The 16,416-nt window shown below is 40.5% G+C and overlaps 1 protein-coding gene across 1 annotated transcript in view; it reads left to right on the plus strand.

Moving 5' to 3' along the window:
• The window catches only part of LOC121922138 (solute carrier family 22 member 5-like), a 58,427-nt gene that overhangs the window by 24,994 nt on the left and 17,017 nt on the right, over positions 1-16,416 (plus strand). The window contains exons 2-4 of the mRNA XM_042451138.1: positions 5,117-5,220; positions 7,472-7,626; positions 10,273-10,444. Of these exons, the coding sequence (XP_042307072.1) occupies positions 5,117-5,220; positions 7,472-7,626; positions 10,273-10,444 (431 nt within the window). The remainder of the gene's footprint in view (positions 1-5,116; positions 5,221-7,471; positions 7,627-10,272; positions 10,445-16,416) is intronic.

Raw genomic sequence — 16,416 nt, forward strand, 5'->3', positions numbered from 1 at the left:
GTGCGCGGAGGGGGAGCGTGCCAAGGCGGAGGTGATTTTTACAAACTCATGCACAGTGAAGAAAAACCACAGTCCCTTGACCAAGTACACACTTCTGAGAAGTACAGTTGAACCCGAGGGCAAATCCACTTCTTGTGAAACCACTTTGACATGTTCAATATGCATAGCTATGTGAACCCATGTTCAATGTGAAACCCAAAGAGTTTGGTTATGCAATTAGCCTTTGAAATATGCAAGAGATTGCCATGTTAAGTAAAGCCATGTTCAATGCCCAAATGTGCTGTCATGTGTTTTGGAATGGGGAGGGGGATGGTTTGGCCAGAAAGGGAAGTACATTTCTGCCATTTGTCTAGGAATAATGCCAAAATGTATGCCCCTTCCCACTGGTTTGAGCAGAAGAGAATACACAGCAAAACATCAGTTATGTGTTGAAAGTTCATTACAGTTTTAGTTGCCATTTATGTTGGAAAGGCAATGATTTTATAAAGCTAAGAACCTGTCATGTCAAAGAGCCCACGGGTTTGGCAGAATGCTGATCTCCCTTTGCTCCTTGTAGTTGGATGTAATTGGCATGTCTGAACTTTTAAATGTGGTGTGTTTACATTTCCTGTAGTAATTGTATAACATTTGTAGCCTTTCACCTACTTTCTATTTTACCTTTGTTCAACTCTAATCTGTTGGCATAGCCTTGCCAATTGGTCTTCTGCTTGACTGCCTGACTTACCTTCTTTTGCCAGTTAGTCAAGATGACCTTTGCCTCAGATTTAGCCTTTTATGATAGCTAGGGAAAATGTTTGGCTTTGAAGCAGACTCACTTTCATATCCAGATTCACTCAGTTTCTCTGCTCAGGGAGTGAGATTTGGAAATACCGTTGGCCCTTTGTATCTGTGGATTCTGCATCCACACCATTTATGCTTGAAAATATTCCAAAAAGCATTTTCCTCTGAAAAGCAAACCTCGATTTTGCAGTTTTAATTAGGGGAGACTATTTTACTACACTATTATATATAATGGGACTTGAGCATCCATGGATTTTGGTAGCCGGGGGATGGGGTGGGGTTGTAGAAACAATCCCCAGCAGATACCGATGGCACACTGTACTAGAATTGCATTTCTGTGCCTCCTTCCCTAAGACGTACTGAATGAAAAAAAAGTGTGTGATGGTGTCAGTAGCGGCTCAGGTTCTTTCTCCTTGCTATTTGTGAGTACTGAAGGGCTTGTACAGTTAGCCCTCCTTATCCACGGATTTTTTATACATGGATTTGAGCATCCATGGCTTGAAAATATTTTTTTAAAAGTATAAATTTCAAGTATCAAACCTTGATTTTTCCATTTTATATAAGGGACACCATTTTGCTATGCCATTGTATTTAATGGGACTTGAGCATACACAGATTTTGTTATTCATGAGGGTTCCTGAAACCAGACCCCAGCGAATAACAAGGGTCCACTGTATTACCAAAGGTCTCTGGGAAGGCGCTGAGTGGCTGCCTACCCTTGTGAAAGTCAAGGTTCCTGTACTTTATTGTAGTCCTTATATCTTCCATAGTACACAGAAATGTTGGATGACTGTATTTGATCTTGCTGAAAGAAACAGATCACTTCTTCAATGATCTCTTCTTCAATGGCTAAGGAGAGTTACTGCTTAAGTACAAAGTTAAGACAAATGAAACTTCTTGTATTTTAATGTCATATGAAGACATGCATTTAAAAATGGATGCAAACCTTTATTTATCAATAAATATGAACCGAGAATATAATTTTAAATTAGCAGCTTTCGAAAAGATTGATAACACCATTAACAAAAATTCACAGTCTCTAGTCAATATTTAATCAGGAAAATGTAGGTTTTGTGCACTTAAAAAAAAAAAGTGGGGCACTATTTTAAAATTAAGGAGCCAACATAGTGTAGTGGTTTGTACGTTGGGTGTACACCTTTACACCTTTGCACATTTCTAAATAAAACTGTATTCATTTAAACCAGAGTTGCTCTGCAGTTAGTACTGGTATACATAGGTGAAAAATATCATTAAGCTATTCACCTCTCTTAGGCCTCCTTTTGAGCTAATAATTTCCCATAACATACCAAAGAGACACTGATACTGTTGGTGCCCCCACCCCCCCCCCCCGGCCACATTTTAGAGCACTGGTCCCTAAACCTTTTCTGGCTACTGAACCCTTTCCTCTGGGGTGACAGCCCTAGTGCTCCCCCCATGTGTATTTCTTGATATTAGGTCTACTGTTATAAGTGCAAATTCAAAACAAACAATCTAGGTCCCTTTGTACCCAATCACCAAGGGAACAGCCCCTGAGCAGCAACTGAGAAGCTTCTTGCCTGTGCTGGTCTTGTACCAAAGATCAGCTTGGGCAAGAGGTTCTTTGGTCACTGTTTGACTGGCTAATCGCTCACTGCTGCCTTTGCAGCTGATCACCCTGGGAGCAGCATACCGGCAAGTGGATGACCAGTAACTGAGAAGCCTTTCTCCCATGCTGCCCTTTCAGTAAAATCCATTGCATACAAGAGCTTTCTCACTGATTTGCCAGCTATTTGGTTGCTTCTCCCAAGATGAACATGTGCAAAGGGAGAAAGTTCATCCTGGCAAGGAAGGACTCTCAATCCTTCATTGGGGCAAAGAGGGGTATAGCTGGTGTGTGTGTGCTGGAGGTTCACAGAGTCCACTTGCTCTGGACTGGAGACTGGCATGGATGTGCAAAGGGAGAGATTTTAACTACAGGAGCCACTCCAAGACAAAGGACCCCTTCCAAGAATCAGCCCCAGATACTCCTCCTCCTCCTTCCCCAGAGACATGTCTTCCCTCCTTGGAGGTCTTGAAACAGAGGCTGGATGGCCATCTGTCAGGGATGTTTAACTAAGATTTCCTGCAGGGCAGGGAGTTGGATTGGATGGCCTTGCAGTCTCTTCCAACTCTATGATTCCCCCACAGCTTGGTGTCCCCCCCCCCCCCCCCCCAACACACACATTGTTCCTTCTGCTACCTCTTCACTCAGCTTGTCTGATAATAGAAAGCAGGAGCAGCAATGCAGTTCCAACCTGTCAGCTAAGTCCCAGCAAAGGTCATAAAGCTTAAGCAGGGTCCTTCAGCCTTTCTTGAAGGCTGATACAAGAAAATCTCCTTGTCAGACAGACTGTGCCTCTGTGACTCTAGTGAAATAGAGATAGCAGAGCATGCACTACTCCAGTGCTCATCCACCTCAACCGTATCTTACCTCTAATGTATAAACATCAAGGACATACCAGTCAATTTTACACTTCTTTGCTGCTTTCAGACATCAATTCAGATATAACACATAGCGTTGCCAGATTCTATGCATCTGTGTATTAAATCCATCAAGCAATGACCACCGCACTAGGCTAGTATTAATCTTGCCCCGCCACGCTGGGTTTTAAAAGGATATTTTAAATACTGTTTTTAATCTGTGTTCTTACTTTGTTTTTACTATTACCCTCTTATATTCTGTACCCTGTTTTTACCTGTGCTGGTCTGTGACTGTAAAAGATGAACCTGAACTTGAACTGCTACCTCTTCTCAACTTGTTTGATAAAAGAAAGCAGGAACAGCAATGAAGCTCCAGTCTGCCAGCTAAGTCCCGGCAAAGATCACAAAGCTTAAAGTAGGGTCCCAAATTTGAAACTTTGCAAACTTCTATAAATGCAAATGGTTTCTAGAAGCTTCCAGGAAAGACAAATCAACCTTATTTTGGCTAAAAAAAGGGCCAGTACCAGGAGTTTGGAAGGGTCAAAAGCTTCAAAACCAACCTTTGGGTCCTCAGTTTGGCTGTTGGTGACCCACCCCACTGTAAGAATACTCACAATTTTTATTCTCAAATTTTTATTCTCATTTTTATTCTGGAAGCTTTTAGAAACCATTCACATTTTTAAAAGTTTGCAAAGTCCCTCTCTGCTATTTAACATTTTTTTAAAATTACCTTTTTCCCCCAAAGACAGAAATGTACTTCCAGCCACTGCAATATTGCAATTTAGAGGTCTGTGAAACCCACCTAGGATCCTATGGTCAAAAAAGTGGTTCCAGGCCCCATGGCACTGGCATTCCCCAGTCTTTTGAAGCAGCCTTTATTTGATACATGTAACAGTTTGTCCTTGTGTAGTATAGAATAGATTGTTGATATCAAGACCATGTTCTCTTACTCTGAAACTGCCAGCTCTGTAATCTGAGAAACAAGTCTTCTCTATAAGAATCCCTGTAGGTTAGACCACTCATCTGACATATTGCTTCTGTAACTTTCCAGTCCAAACAAAATGTAACACATCCCACTCTGTGATAACTTTGACCATAGCCTCTCTGGAAAACTTGCACCTGTGTAGCTGGAGTGGCAAACTGTGCATTAATTAATTGAAACATTCTGAATATTTAATCTGCATTAATTGGCTGTCAATTTACAAGATGCATCTCATTTAGTTTCACAGCTCTTGGTTTTCCAGGGCTGTTTCTAGAAGACATCATGGTAGTAGCCTTGGAAAATGAAGTTTATACATATGAAAAATGTTTTGGATACATCGCTGTGTTGCTATGTTTTTAAGAAGTATAATCTGATTAGATATTGATGACTCAGAGAATTATACCAGTGGTGGACAACTTGAATATTAATAGCCACACTGGGCACATACTAAAAGCTACAGGAATAGGACACTTTTTATATGTTTAGGCCGCAGTCTTATACCCATTTAGCTGAAAGCCTTATTTAATTAAGTGGGACTTGTGTATGAGTAGTTTTGTACAGAAGTGCACTATCTGTTATTGATCACTATTAACAATTTACGTCTTGTTATTCTGGTGAATGTACTAGGTACCAGACCAAAGAAGGTAGACATTGTGTTTACTTGTGTCTATTTTAGAATTGTTCATCTTCCATTTGAAAACCTCTAAAATGTTGACACTGATATGGGATTTTTCTTTTTATTGGCCTGAGCAGGAATTTAGGGAAATGGCTTTTAGATCAAAACACTGAATTGTGGTTCATCGATAACCTTGCTTGATTATCCAAGAGTCCACTCTAATAGATGATTCCTTGATTATTTGAGAGAATTGAGTATTTTTATAGCATGCAATTTAAAACCTCTAATTTCTCTTGCAGTGGGATCTTGTCTGTGAGAACAGCTGGAAAACACCCCTAACTACCTCTTTATTTTTTGTGGGCGTTCTGATTGGATCCTTCGTATCTGGACAACTCTCAGACAAGTAAAGCGCATATATTAAAGTTCTGCATCTGTTTTAATACACCACTCTTAAAATTAAATGCATTTTGCAATTTATTAATAATTACTATGCAACCCCAGCATAAACAACTATAGTAAATGTGTTACATCTTTTATACATACTTATGTATCTGCTTAGTAAATCTGCTAAGACATTAGTTTTTCCTGTTTGTTTTTTTTTTCTTTGTTTGGATTTGCTGCAGTGATGTATGTTGTATATCTCTAACAAACTGGCATAGCAAGCATGTTTTCAGAAGTCCCCAAGAGCTACCTAATAATCTAGATAGCAACAGTCAACCATGATATTGACTGTTTCTCATTAGCAAACCCTTTTAAACTACATTTTCAAATAGATTAAAGTATTAGGAGAAAAGGGTTGCATCCAGAGGAACAATCTTGTAAAACAATATATTCAGAGAGATGTTGACTTGCCCAGGGTAGTCCACTGAATTTAATGACTCGGGAGGAGTTTAAACCAGAGATTCCTACAGAAGAGTTTATCAGACAAGGGAAATTGGAAGTATAATCCAATAGCAATCTGAACGCAATCATGGGGTTTAACATTATTGCGTGATAGACTGCCACATACAAATTCGGGCAATGGCATGTTATTTTTAGGCAATGGGAAGCCAGTTCGAATGCAATTCGCATTCATGTAAATTTGCTGAACTAGTGAATTCACGTGAATGCATTCTGGCCCCACTTTCTTTTCATTTGAAATTAAGAGAAATTCCTCCCATGTGATAAATTCCAGAGTGTCTGTTTTCTCCATGCTCTTTACCTCACTTACCTCTGATGTTGCCATATATCCTTTAGACTTTCACGCCTATGGGCAGTGACTGTGTCTGTTGCCATGTGCAGCATGAACTGTTTGAAATGTCTGGAAGGGAAGAAATATCTTCTATTTATAACCCACATCTAAGAGTAGTTGGTTGTAAAATGAGACCTCTCTTGTCCTTGCCACACAGGACCACAAAAATAGGTGTAGGTTAAGGATTGTGCTGGCCAATAAAAATCCCTCATGGGCAAGTGAAAACCATTGGCTGCTCAGGATGAAAAGTCAGCTGCTAGCTTCCCTTCAGCTCAGGAAATGAGAAGAAGCTTGCTTAGTCCCTTCCTCTGCCTTTCACCTCTAAAATTGTGCTAATAGCTAGAACAGTATAGGCTCAATGGGTGAATGCAACTTGATCTATTCATTGCCTGAGCGTAATTCTGGGTTGGGAAGAAATCAGTTCTGTAGCTGTTGATGAGCTGTTCTCTGACCATTCCTCACTGTCAACCAAGATGACTATGCCTGATAAGAACTGGGGTTCAGCAATGGCTGGGGAGCCAAAGATTCCCCAGCCAAACACCCTTAATAGCTGAATAGGGACTAGTTGAGGAAACTTTGTACAGCGCTGTGTATAATTACAGCGCTATAGAAATAAAGTTTAATAATAATAATAATAATAATAATAATAATAATAACTGATGAAAAGCAGTGTCATGCTCCTAAATGATTGGCCCTCATAGAATCTCCTTGTCCACCAGTCAAAGAACTAAAAATATATATTTGGTATCTTTCTCTGTCCAGTCTCACCACTTTCCTCCCTTCAATAATCCTTATGGATATAGATTAATACTAGTATTGTTAATTTATTTCTGTTTGGTAAGAAATAATGAAGAGAGAAGACAGGGTTAAGAGGGAATATGCTGGAGATTTGACCAAGACACAAGATGAAAATTCAGAGATATTAATCTTCATAAACATGCATGTTTCAGTCATGAATGGAGACTGTTACTCTAACTTCTATTTAAGAAGTTTAGAAGTGGGAATGCTTCCCTACTTTCTTCATGCATATAAAATGGGGCTCTATTTGTGGGGGAAATATATATGCATTAATAGCTGTTGTTGTTGTTGTTCTTGTGTCGTCAAGTTATATCCAACTTGTGGAGACCCTGTAGCTATAGCAATCCTAAGGTGAGCTTATCATGGGATCTTCTTGGCAAGATTTGTTTAGAGGGGATTTACCATTGCCTTCCTCTGAGGCTGAGAGAGCGTGACTTGCCCAAGGTCACTCTGGGATTCCGTGACCAAGCAGGGATTCAAACCTTGGCCTCCAAAGTCATCATCTGAGCTCAAACCAATACACTACGCTGGCTCTTATTCACTAATGAGTATCTATGTTTTTAATGTCTATAAATTCTGTTTAATAGTTTTCTGATTTATTTTTTTAATCTTTGTCTGATGTTAGATTTGGTAGAAAGAACGTGCTGTTTGTAACCATGGGAGTCCAGGCTGGCTTTGGCTTCCTCCAGGTCTTCTCATCAAGCTGGGAGATGTTTTCCATCCTCTTTCTCATCGTTGGAATGGGGCAAATCTCTAATTATGTGGCTGCATTTGTACTTGGTATGTGACCCTTCAGATATTCTCATTATCGTTGCTTGCTTTCTCAATGATTAGCATTTTAATTTTGTTCTTCCTGAATTCTAAGCAGGATTCCCTACATTGCTAAACAGAACATAGTTTAATTTTTTTTTAAAAAAATGAGATAAAAGTAAAAATGTATCATTAACATAAAATATATTTATCTTGCTGTGTTCCATTCTCAGCTCTGTGTTCAGCATATAGACTTTGTATGCAAGACTTTCTAGCATGATTTGTTACCTTATAGACTAAGGTCACCACCCAGTTTCATGTGCGAAAAGCACTTACACATGCTAGAATTGCATCTGGCAAACAAGGCCCAATAGAAGCCCAGCCTCTCCTTTCTTATGGCATACTGGGTTATTATGGATTGGGGACAGAGGTCTAGATACGTATATCTCCATTAGTTTCATTCTGCACTTTCCCTTTGCTCAGTGTAAGGCACACAAGCTCTGATCTTATGCAATGTATACTAAGCAGGGCTCAGAACATGGTTTGAATTGGATTGAGGAAAGCACTCAGTAACCTCCCATTCAGCCCAACATATTCCTAGAACACATGCAAGGGGACAGGCTGCTATGAGACTTCAAGACCATTGTGATATACCACCTATACTATGCCTTAATGCCTGTGGTCTTCCACATAGATTGCTTAAATTCAGTTGAACTGAATGGGAGTTAAACAGCCTTAGAGGCAAACTAAACATAACACAGAAATCCATGAATGCATCTACAGCATATTTTTCAGTTTTGTGCTAACAGAAGTGCTAGTGGAAAGGCTTAACTTAGGTATCAATCTTTAGTTTGATACACCAACTCCTTCAAGCAAAATGCAGCTATCAAGATTAGATACATTAAGTCTAGCTCCACCTGAGTGAAGTCATGACCTCACTGACACCTCTAGAAAGGTCTGGTGGGATGGTGCTGGTCTGCACAATCCATATTGTGGCAGAGACTATGCCACAGCTGGAGAGGACAGAGACAGCTCCTCTTGGACTGCTCCTCTCTGAGTTTAAACAGTACCTGCTCCAAAAATATATGGAGTTTAGGGACCCCTGCCACCCAATGACAGAAGATGCTAGTTCTGGTTTCAAATGCACAGATATGTTTAATTTAACCAAAGCTGCTTAATGAACTAAAGCCTTTTTTTTATTGCCAGCTAGAGTAGACCATTCAAACAGTAAGATTTACCTATGCCTTTTGTTTTACCAGTCATTCAGTGGATCTGCCTCTAATTGAGAGTAATCAATAGGATTCTGGCCAGTATATTTTCAAAAATGAGTATCCCCTATGTGTACACCCCTGGAATCCTTGTATTTGGGATATCTGGGACGGGATACAGATCGCCCAAAGAGGGTGGTCTCTCGCCACCCTGGTTTGCTGCACGAGGGAGCCGCAGCAGACAAACCGCGTGGCTCCCTCGCGCAGCCCACCCCTTTCCCTGATGGATCGGGGCCTCAACTGCCACAGCAGCAGCCCCAGAGGCCCTGATCCATTGCTTTTCCAGGCTGTGGGGAAGTGGCAAAATGCCGCTTCCCCACGGCCTGGAAAGGGGTGTCCTTGGGGCTTCATGCCCCAAGGACACCCCAACAGCGTCAGGGAAAGGGAGAAAGGGGCCACTTGGCCCCTTTCTCTCTGTATTGCTGGCGCAGCTGTTTAAAGGCTGCGCCAGCGTTATGCACGCCAAAGGAGCTCCAAAATGGAGCTCCTTTTGGCGCCGCTGAAAGGGCGCCACAACGTAATGGCTGCACCGCGCCGTTTGGACACACGTGGCCATTACGTCAAAATTGCGGCACCCTTGTGAACAGGGTGCTACCATTTTGTACGTACTCCATACGTACTAGGGTTGTGGGCATCTAAAAAAGACACCCCCAGGCAACCCTAGTACGTACGGAGTACGTACAAAATGGCCCGTCTGGAGAGGGCCTAGGTTTTCATTGTTTTGGAGCTATGGCTGTGACAAATAGACACGCATCTGCTATTATTATTATTATTATAGATTTTTTTTTTCTGGAAAGGGATACGTTCAGATATATTTAATCGGGTCTAATTTGTTCCAAACTACAATGTTAGCCTATAACAGAAGTAAGCAAATTGTGTCCCTCCAGATGGTGTTAAACTGAAATTTTCAGCATTCTTCCCCGTTAACAAGGCTATTTAGGGCTGATGGAAATTGCAGTCCAACAACACCTGGAGCATTGCATGTTGCCCACCCTTAGCCTTAAATATCTATTGTTACAGCCTATAATAGTTAATTGACTAATCATTTTATTGTGTTGCCAATGGCCACTGCAAATTTCACCAATATACCATATTGATGACTAAACCATATCTATGAACTATTCACATATCACAGCTTCCAGTCCCAGAATTTTAGACATCATTATAAGGTATTTATTGGCAGGAAAGGAGATTATTAGTACTCAAAAATAATCACTACATCGCTCCTGATAATCTCACTTATTACTAAAACCCCAAATTATTTTCTTAATGCAGGTTCAGAAATGACTTTTTATATCATAATTGCCTGACATATCTGCTTTTTAATCTCAAAAGGTCTTATATATAAAGTAAAATAAGTACATTTTAAAAAATTAAAGTGCTAATAAATATTCATTTGTTTTAACAGGCACTGAAATTCTTGGCAAAACAATCCGTGTTATATACTGCACATTAGGTGTTTGTCTGTTTTATGCCTTTGGATACATGTTGCTGCCACTGTGTGCTTACTTCATCAGAGATTGGCGGATGCTGCAATTGGCTCTTAGTCTGCCAGGGCTGCTGTACATTCCCCTGTGGTGGTGAGTAATTGTTACTGTTATTTGCCATCCAGTCAGCTTTGACTTCTGCGGATCTTGTGAATGAGAGATCTCCAAGAACCTTAGTCATTAACAGCCCTTCTTGGGTCTTGCACACTTATGGCTGAGGCTTCCTTCTTTGAATCAATCTATCTATAATGTGCTCTTCCTCTTTTCCTGCTTTTTACTGAACATTATCATCTTTGACAATGTGTCATGTCATCTCATGACATGTACAAAGTATGATCACATCAATGTAGCCATTTCTAGTAAGAATTCAGACTTGATGTCCTCTCAGATCCATTTATTTGTCTTTTGCCAATCCATAGTATCTGTACAACAATCCTCCAGCGCCATATTTCAGATGAATTGATTTTCTTCACTGTCCAGTTTTCACAATTATACTCAGAAATCAGAACTACCATGGCAGGGATGATTATGACTTTGATATTTAATTATTTGTCTTTCTGTTTGAGGATCTTACCCAGCTCCTTCAGAGTTCCCCTTCCAAATCTTGGTCTTTTTCTGATTTCTTGACCACGATCTCTATTTTGATTAATGACTGGGCCAAAGTGTCTTCATCATCCACTTTAAAGTTCTGTAAGTCTTCTGTAGTTATTCTTATTTTCTTAGTATTTACCTGTTATCCTGCTTTTCCATTTTCTTCTTTAAGCTTTCATCCGAAGTCATTCCCAGGCTTTGTTATTTTCTGTTAGTAGCAATGGTGGCATCTGCTTGTCTAACATTGTTAATGTCCCTTTAATAATGTAACTCATTGTTAACTTAATGAGTATTAGAGTTGTAACTCATAACATTTAATAAGCCCTAATAAGTTATTTTACAGAAATAGCAACTATTTTGTGTTAATTGATTATTCATTGGCCCCAACTGTTGGCTATGTTCCCTCCAAATGACTAAAGTGAACTGGATTGTGAAGCTCATGAAGAATAAATAACTATTCTATTATGAATATATAGCTCATCATCATCATCATCATTATCATCATCATCATCATCAATTTATATATTGCCATCACTGTACATGGTGCTTTACAAGTAAAAGAACAAAATAATTTCCTGCCCTCAGGCTTACTTTCTAATTAAGACATAAAACGGAAAGGGGATGGCAGGGTGGGAATATGAGCAGGCAACAGTACATCCAATTATTTATATGAGGGACTTTAAATAATTGTATATAGTTTTACACCAGTGTAGTGTAGTGCAGTGGTTTGAGTATTGAACTATCACTCTGGAGATCAGGATCAAGTCCCCAATCAGCCATGGAAACCCACTGGGTGAGCTTGGTAAGGCACACTCTCTCAGCCTCAGGGGAAGACAAAGACCAACCCCCTCTGAACAAATCTTGCCAAGGAAACACTGTGATAAGTTTGCCATGTGTGAATCTTCAAATCTCCTGTTGACTTTTGGCAACCCTATGAATTTCATAGGGCAAGGAATACTCAGAGATGATACCTGGCATTCATTGGCAGTCTTCCAACCAAGTTCTAACTATATAAAATAGGAGATTTCCATAGAGAGCAAACTAGCCACATGCATGCTGTGTAATTGTAGACATACAAACTTAGAAGAAAATTCTGACACACAAAAAAAATGCAGCAGTGTTTTAAATGGAAAGATCAGGAGCACAGAACCAGCTTCTGAACGGACAGAAGTACTGTCCAAACATGATTATTCTGACCTCTTCCAATACTAATTCAAATTAGGCTAATTTTATTCCTTGCTTGATTGTGACAGCAAACATTTGGTACCAGTTTTACCATAATAAAGATCATTATCTAGATCATTCAGTGTTTATTTGATGTGTATCAGAGCTATCATGTCTGGTATGTATTTTTGATTCTTTCCATACTCCATCTAAACGTAAGCAACAGTTTTTGGTATTCTTTGGAAGTCTATGTGATGAGCCTAGGCAGACTTGATTTCTCAACAGCCAATCCTGGTTCTCGCTGGCTGTAGGGGAGTTGCTGCTCTGAGAGGAGTAGCTATACAGGGGAGGAGTGAGTGAGTGAGTGAGTGAGTGAGTGAGTGAGTAGTCAGTTGAGGGAAGTGCCAGTCAGAGGTTAGTTAAGAGAGATAAAGACAGATGATGTTTAGCTGAGGTTTCAGTGCAGCGTCACTTGGCAGAATTAAATTCTGTTAAAGAAGTAAATAGGCAGAAGAGATTACAGTGTGCCCTCGCCTTATGTGGGGATCCAGACCCCTCCCCAGTGTAAGGCAAATCCCGTGTGTGATCAAGTCCCATTTATTTGATGGCACAGGCAGATGCTCCATTCACCTTATTATGGTGCCCCATCCATGTGACATCAAGTCCACGTATGACGAGACTGTATATGGTGCAGTCACACTGCAGTTCAGAAGCTGTATAAATCCTATGAAACTCTAGCTCTTTTCACAAGTCACAGTCCCCCAGAACAAAGTGGTTATGAGCCCTCTTGAACTAGCTCTTCATTTCACCAAGCACAGGACACAATCATCTAATATCACTGGACTATTTGTCCTATTAAATATTTTCCTCCTTGCATGGGAATCTGAATTCCATTAAAGCCAATCTCTTTCCTTCTAATGGCACTCCTGGAAGTTCATGACACACTCAACTAACTCTTAACGGCTCCCCATCCCCTTTTTATAGCCGCTCATCAGGCAGGAGGGCCCCATCTTTTTTGCCAGCCTGTCTCTGGTTGCCTGTTGTGAACATTCCACTTTGCCACAGATAGGCTTCCTAAAACCCTTGATTTAACATGGGGCAAGAGAAGCACAAAAGTGGAGCATAAAGCACCATTACCTCACTTGCACTAGTCAGAAAGGCAGGCAGAAAAGGGGGGGGGGGAATAACTGAACTAAAAATACTGCACATATTTAGAGAAGTCCTAATATGTTTTGGAATACAGCCTTTAATTTATTTCATCTAATGAGTTTGTTTTCTAAGACCCCATAGAGACAGGCCAAAATAAAGCTGCTTCGGCCCACTTTGGAGGTATACTGTTAAAATGATGCATGTGTCCTAAGAGTCCGGAATCCATGCCAAAGCAACAATCCAGTCCAAAGGACTGGAGCTCAACTTTGGTGCAGCTTCCAGACTCTTAGGACATGCACCATTGAAACAGCATACCTCTAAAGTGGCCCGAAGCAGCTTTATTTTGGCCTGTCTGTATGGGGTTTAAGAGACTGTCAAAAGGCTCTTCCTGGCAATGCTTTGAGGATGCCTTTTACCTCAGAAACATCTGAATACTCCTTGTGAATGACAGTGGCCCAATGTCCACCTTTAATACACTGTTCCTAAATGTTTAAGGGTTAGGGTCCCCCAGTGTCCTTCTCCTATAACCTTTAAATCTGTGTATGGTAGCATGTTCCCTGTGCTTTTATTGCTATGAATTCACACAGTCAGAAGTTTGTCTTAAAACAAACTCAACTTTGTTTATAAGCATGTATATACTCATTTAGTATAGTGTCATAGATGGTATGTTATTATAGTGACAATAAAATCAACAGTTGCAAGTATTTCTCTATTCAATTGCTTTCGCCATGCTAATGTCAGGGTTTTTAGCAAGCCTATCTGTGGAATGATAGGTGATGTGCACATTGTAACAACAAGCCTTGAGATGAAAACCAACTGCCAAAAAATCTTAAGTTCTGTCTGTAAATAAAAATTATTTTTCTTCTTGTTCACAAAGGAGTGGCTTGAGTCACTAAGGGCTCAGTCCCACTACAATAAGCTCTGAATCTTGATTCAATCTATATGCCCCTAGTTCCCACTGGAAATTGATTCTGATCTTCATTGGATTGATTCCAGCGGGAATAAAGCAGAGCAAACACAAAAAGCCTGGGTTATTTTGATAGCAGTTTTTTAGAGGTTCTTTTGGGAAAAGTCGATTCTGATGCGATCCCTAACAGTGGGAACACCAGATCAGAATCGATTATTTCTGAGGGGAGGGACAAATGGAAGAGGGGTGTGTGTGTCCCATCCCTCCCCAGAGATGGCACACACACACCTATTGCTTTTGCGGTTAGTTTTATATATATTTTTTAAAATGTGTCCCCCGCTTTTCTCTCTTCCCCAGCCTTGCCTTGCCCTGTTGCCATCCTCCTCCTGCTGCCTCATTCTTCCTCTTCCTCCTCCTTGCACCAGGCCCCCGGCCCTGACCAGCCTGCTTCAGGAAGGGAGGAGAGGAACCAAGGAGAGACCCCTCGGCCCTGATTCCTCCGGAGCAGGCCGCCACTTATTCCGGTGCTGCCTGGCTCCCCACATCGCCGCCACTTGCCCTGCTGCCGCCTAACTCCCTGTGCCGCTGCCATTGCCCCACTGCCGTCTGGCTCCCTGCACTGTTGTCTGCCACAATGATTGGCAGATGAGCGGTGCAAATGGGGACAACTTTCAGGGCAAAATAAAGCAATTTCGCTCCTAGTAAGAAAAATACCTGCTTTATAATGGAAACGGAGGATCTTTTAAATTCAATTACAGTGGTACCTCGGGATACGAATTACCCAGCTTACGAATTTTTCGGGATACGAAAAAATCCCATAGGGATTTATTGTTTCGGCTTACGAAGGTTTTTTCGGGTTACGAAAAAACCCCGGCGCTGTTTTAAATGGAGCCGCGGCAGAGCCGCGGCTTTTTCTCCATTAGCGCCTATGGCAATTCGGGTTACGAAGGTTTTTCGGGTTACGAAATTAGCCGCGGAACGAATTAATTTCGTAACCCGAGGTACCACTGTATCAACATGGAACGGAGCCAGATTGGGATTCAGACTATACTGTAAGTGGAAATGAACCCTTAGTAAAAGGGTGTACAGTCGGCCCTTCTTATACATGGATTCTTTATACACGGATTCAAACATCCATGGTTTGAAAATGTTCAAAAAAGTATACATTTCAAATATCAAACCTTGATTTTCCATTTTTTATAAGGGACACCATTTTGCTATATCATTATATTTAATGGGACTTGAGCATCCACAGATTTTGTTATACATGGGGGATCTTGGAATCAAACCCCAGCATATAACAAGGGTCCACTGTATTTAGGAGAAAACTGGGACCAGTGGGAGAACCAGGAGCTGAAGAGATAGATCTGGAAGAGAAGCCTCAAACTATATATTGTAAGACAGGAGGAGAAGCCTGTGTAACCTGGTGGTCACACTATCTTACTCATACATTTTCTTTCTAATACAGCCTTTTACATAAAGATTGTGGGCTAACTGATGTGTCCTGTTTATTATTCATATTCAGGCATTACCGTTGTAATGCTTTTTCTTTTTCTTTTTTTAAAGCAAAAATGAATATACTGTTAAAATGTGCAGTGTATGTTTATATATTTCTCCCATGTTGAAGATACACACATGGAGATGTGGAATTCACAAACAAGAACACCCGCACAACAATGTAAATCAAATCAGGTGCAGCATACAAGGACATAGACTTAGGAAGTGTTGACTTATTACTTCTGAGGTACTGCATATGAACAGAAAGTTACTGTACTATGAACAGTACATTTTTTAAAAAATAGCTTATAATCTTTAATAGAACAACCATCTTGCTAAATTTTCTTTCTTTTGAAAATTCATCACAATTCTGCAAAATGTGAGCTGCTTAAAAATACTCCACAAGGTGGCGCTGTTGGTCCCTTGTTAAAAACGGGTGAGTTCATTAACAGGCTTTTTATTTTTTTTCAATTTCCAGCTCTGGAACTCAGTTTAATTTCTTTAGTCCTAGGACATTATTAATTGTCAGAAGTACATGGTTAATCCACCTCAGCACATTGGCTTACTGTATATACTCCTGCATAAGTCTAGAAATTTGAGTCAAAAATTGACTCCAAAAACCTGCATCGACATCCATGGTCAAAGTAACTCCTATACCAAGTGCTCTTATAGAAAAGGGAACCACCCCTGGTGAAAGGGCAAGAGCATAATCTGTCCTGGAAGAATCCTTTTTAGCTTTTGTTACATGCCCCTAAGT

This window comes from Sceloporus undulatus, chromosome 2 (genome assembly GCF_019175285.1).
Source record: "Sceloporus undulatus isolate JIND9_A2432 ecotype Alabama chromosome 2, SceUnd_v1.1, whole genome shotgun sequence".
NCBI lineage: Eukaryota > Metazoa > Chordata > Lepidosauria > Squamata > Phrynosomatidae > Sceloporus > Sceloporus undulatus.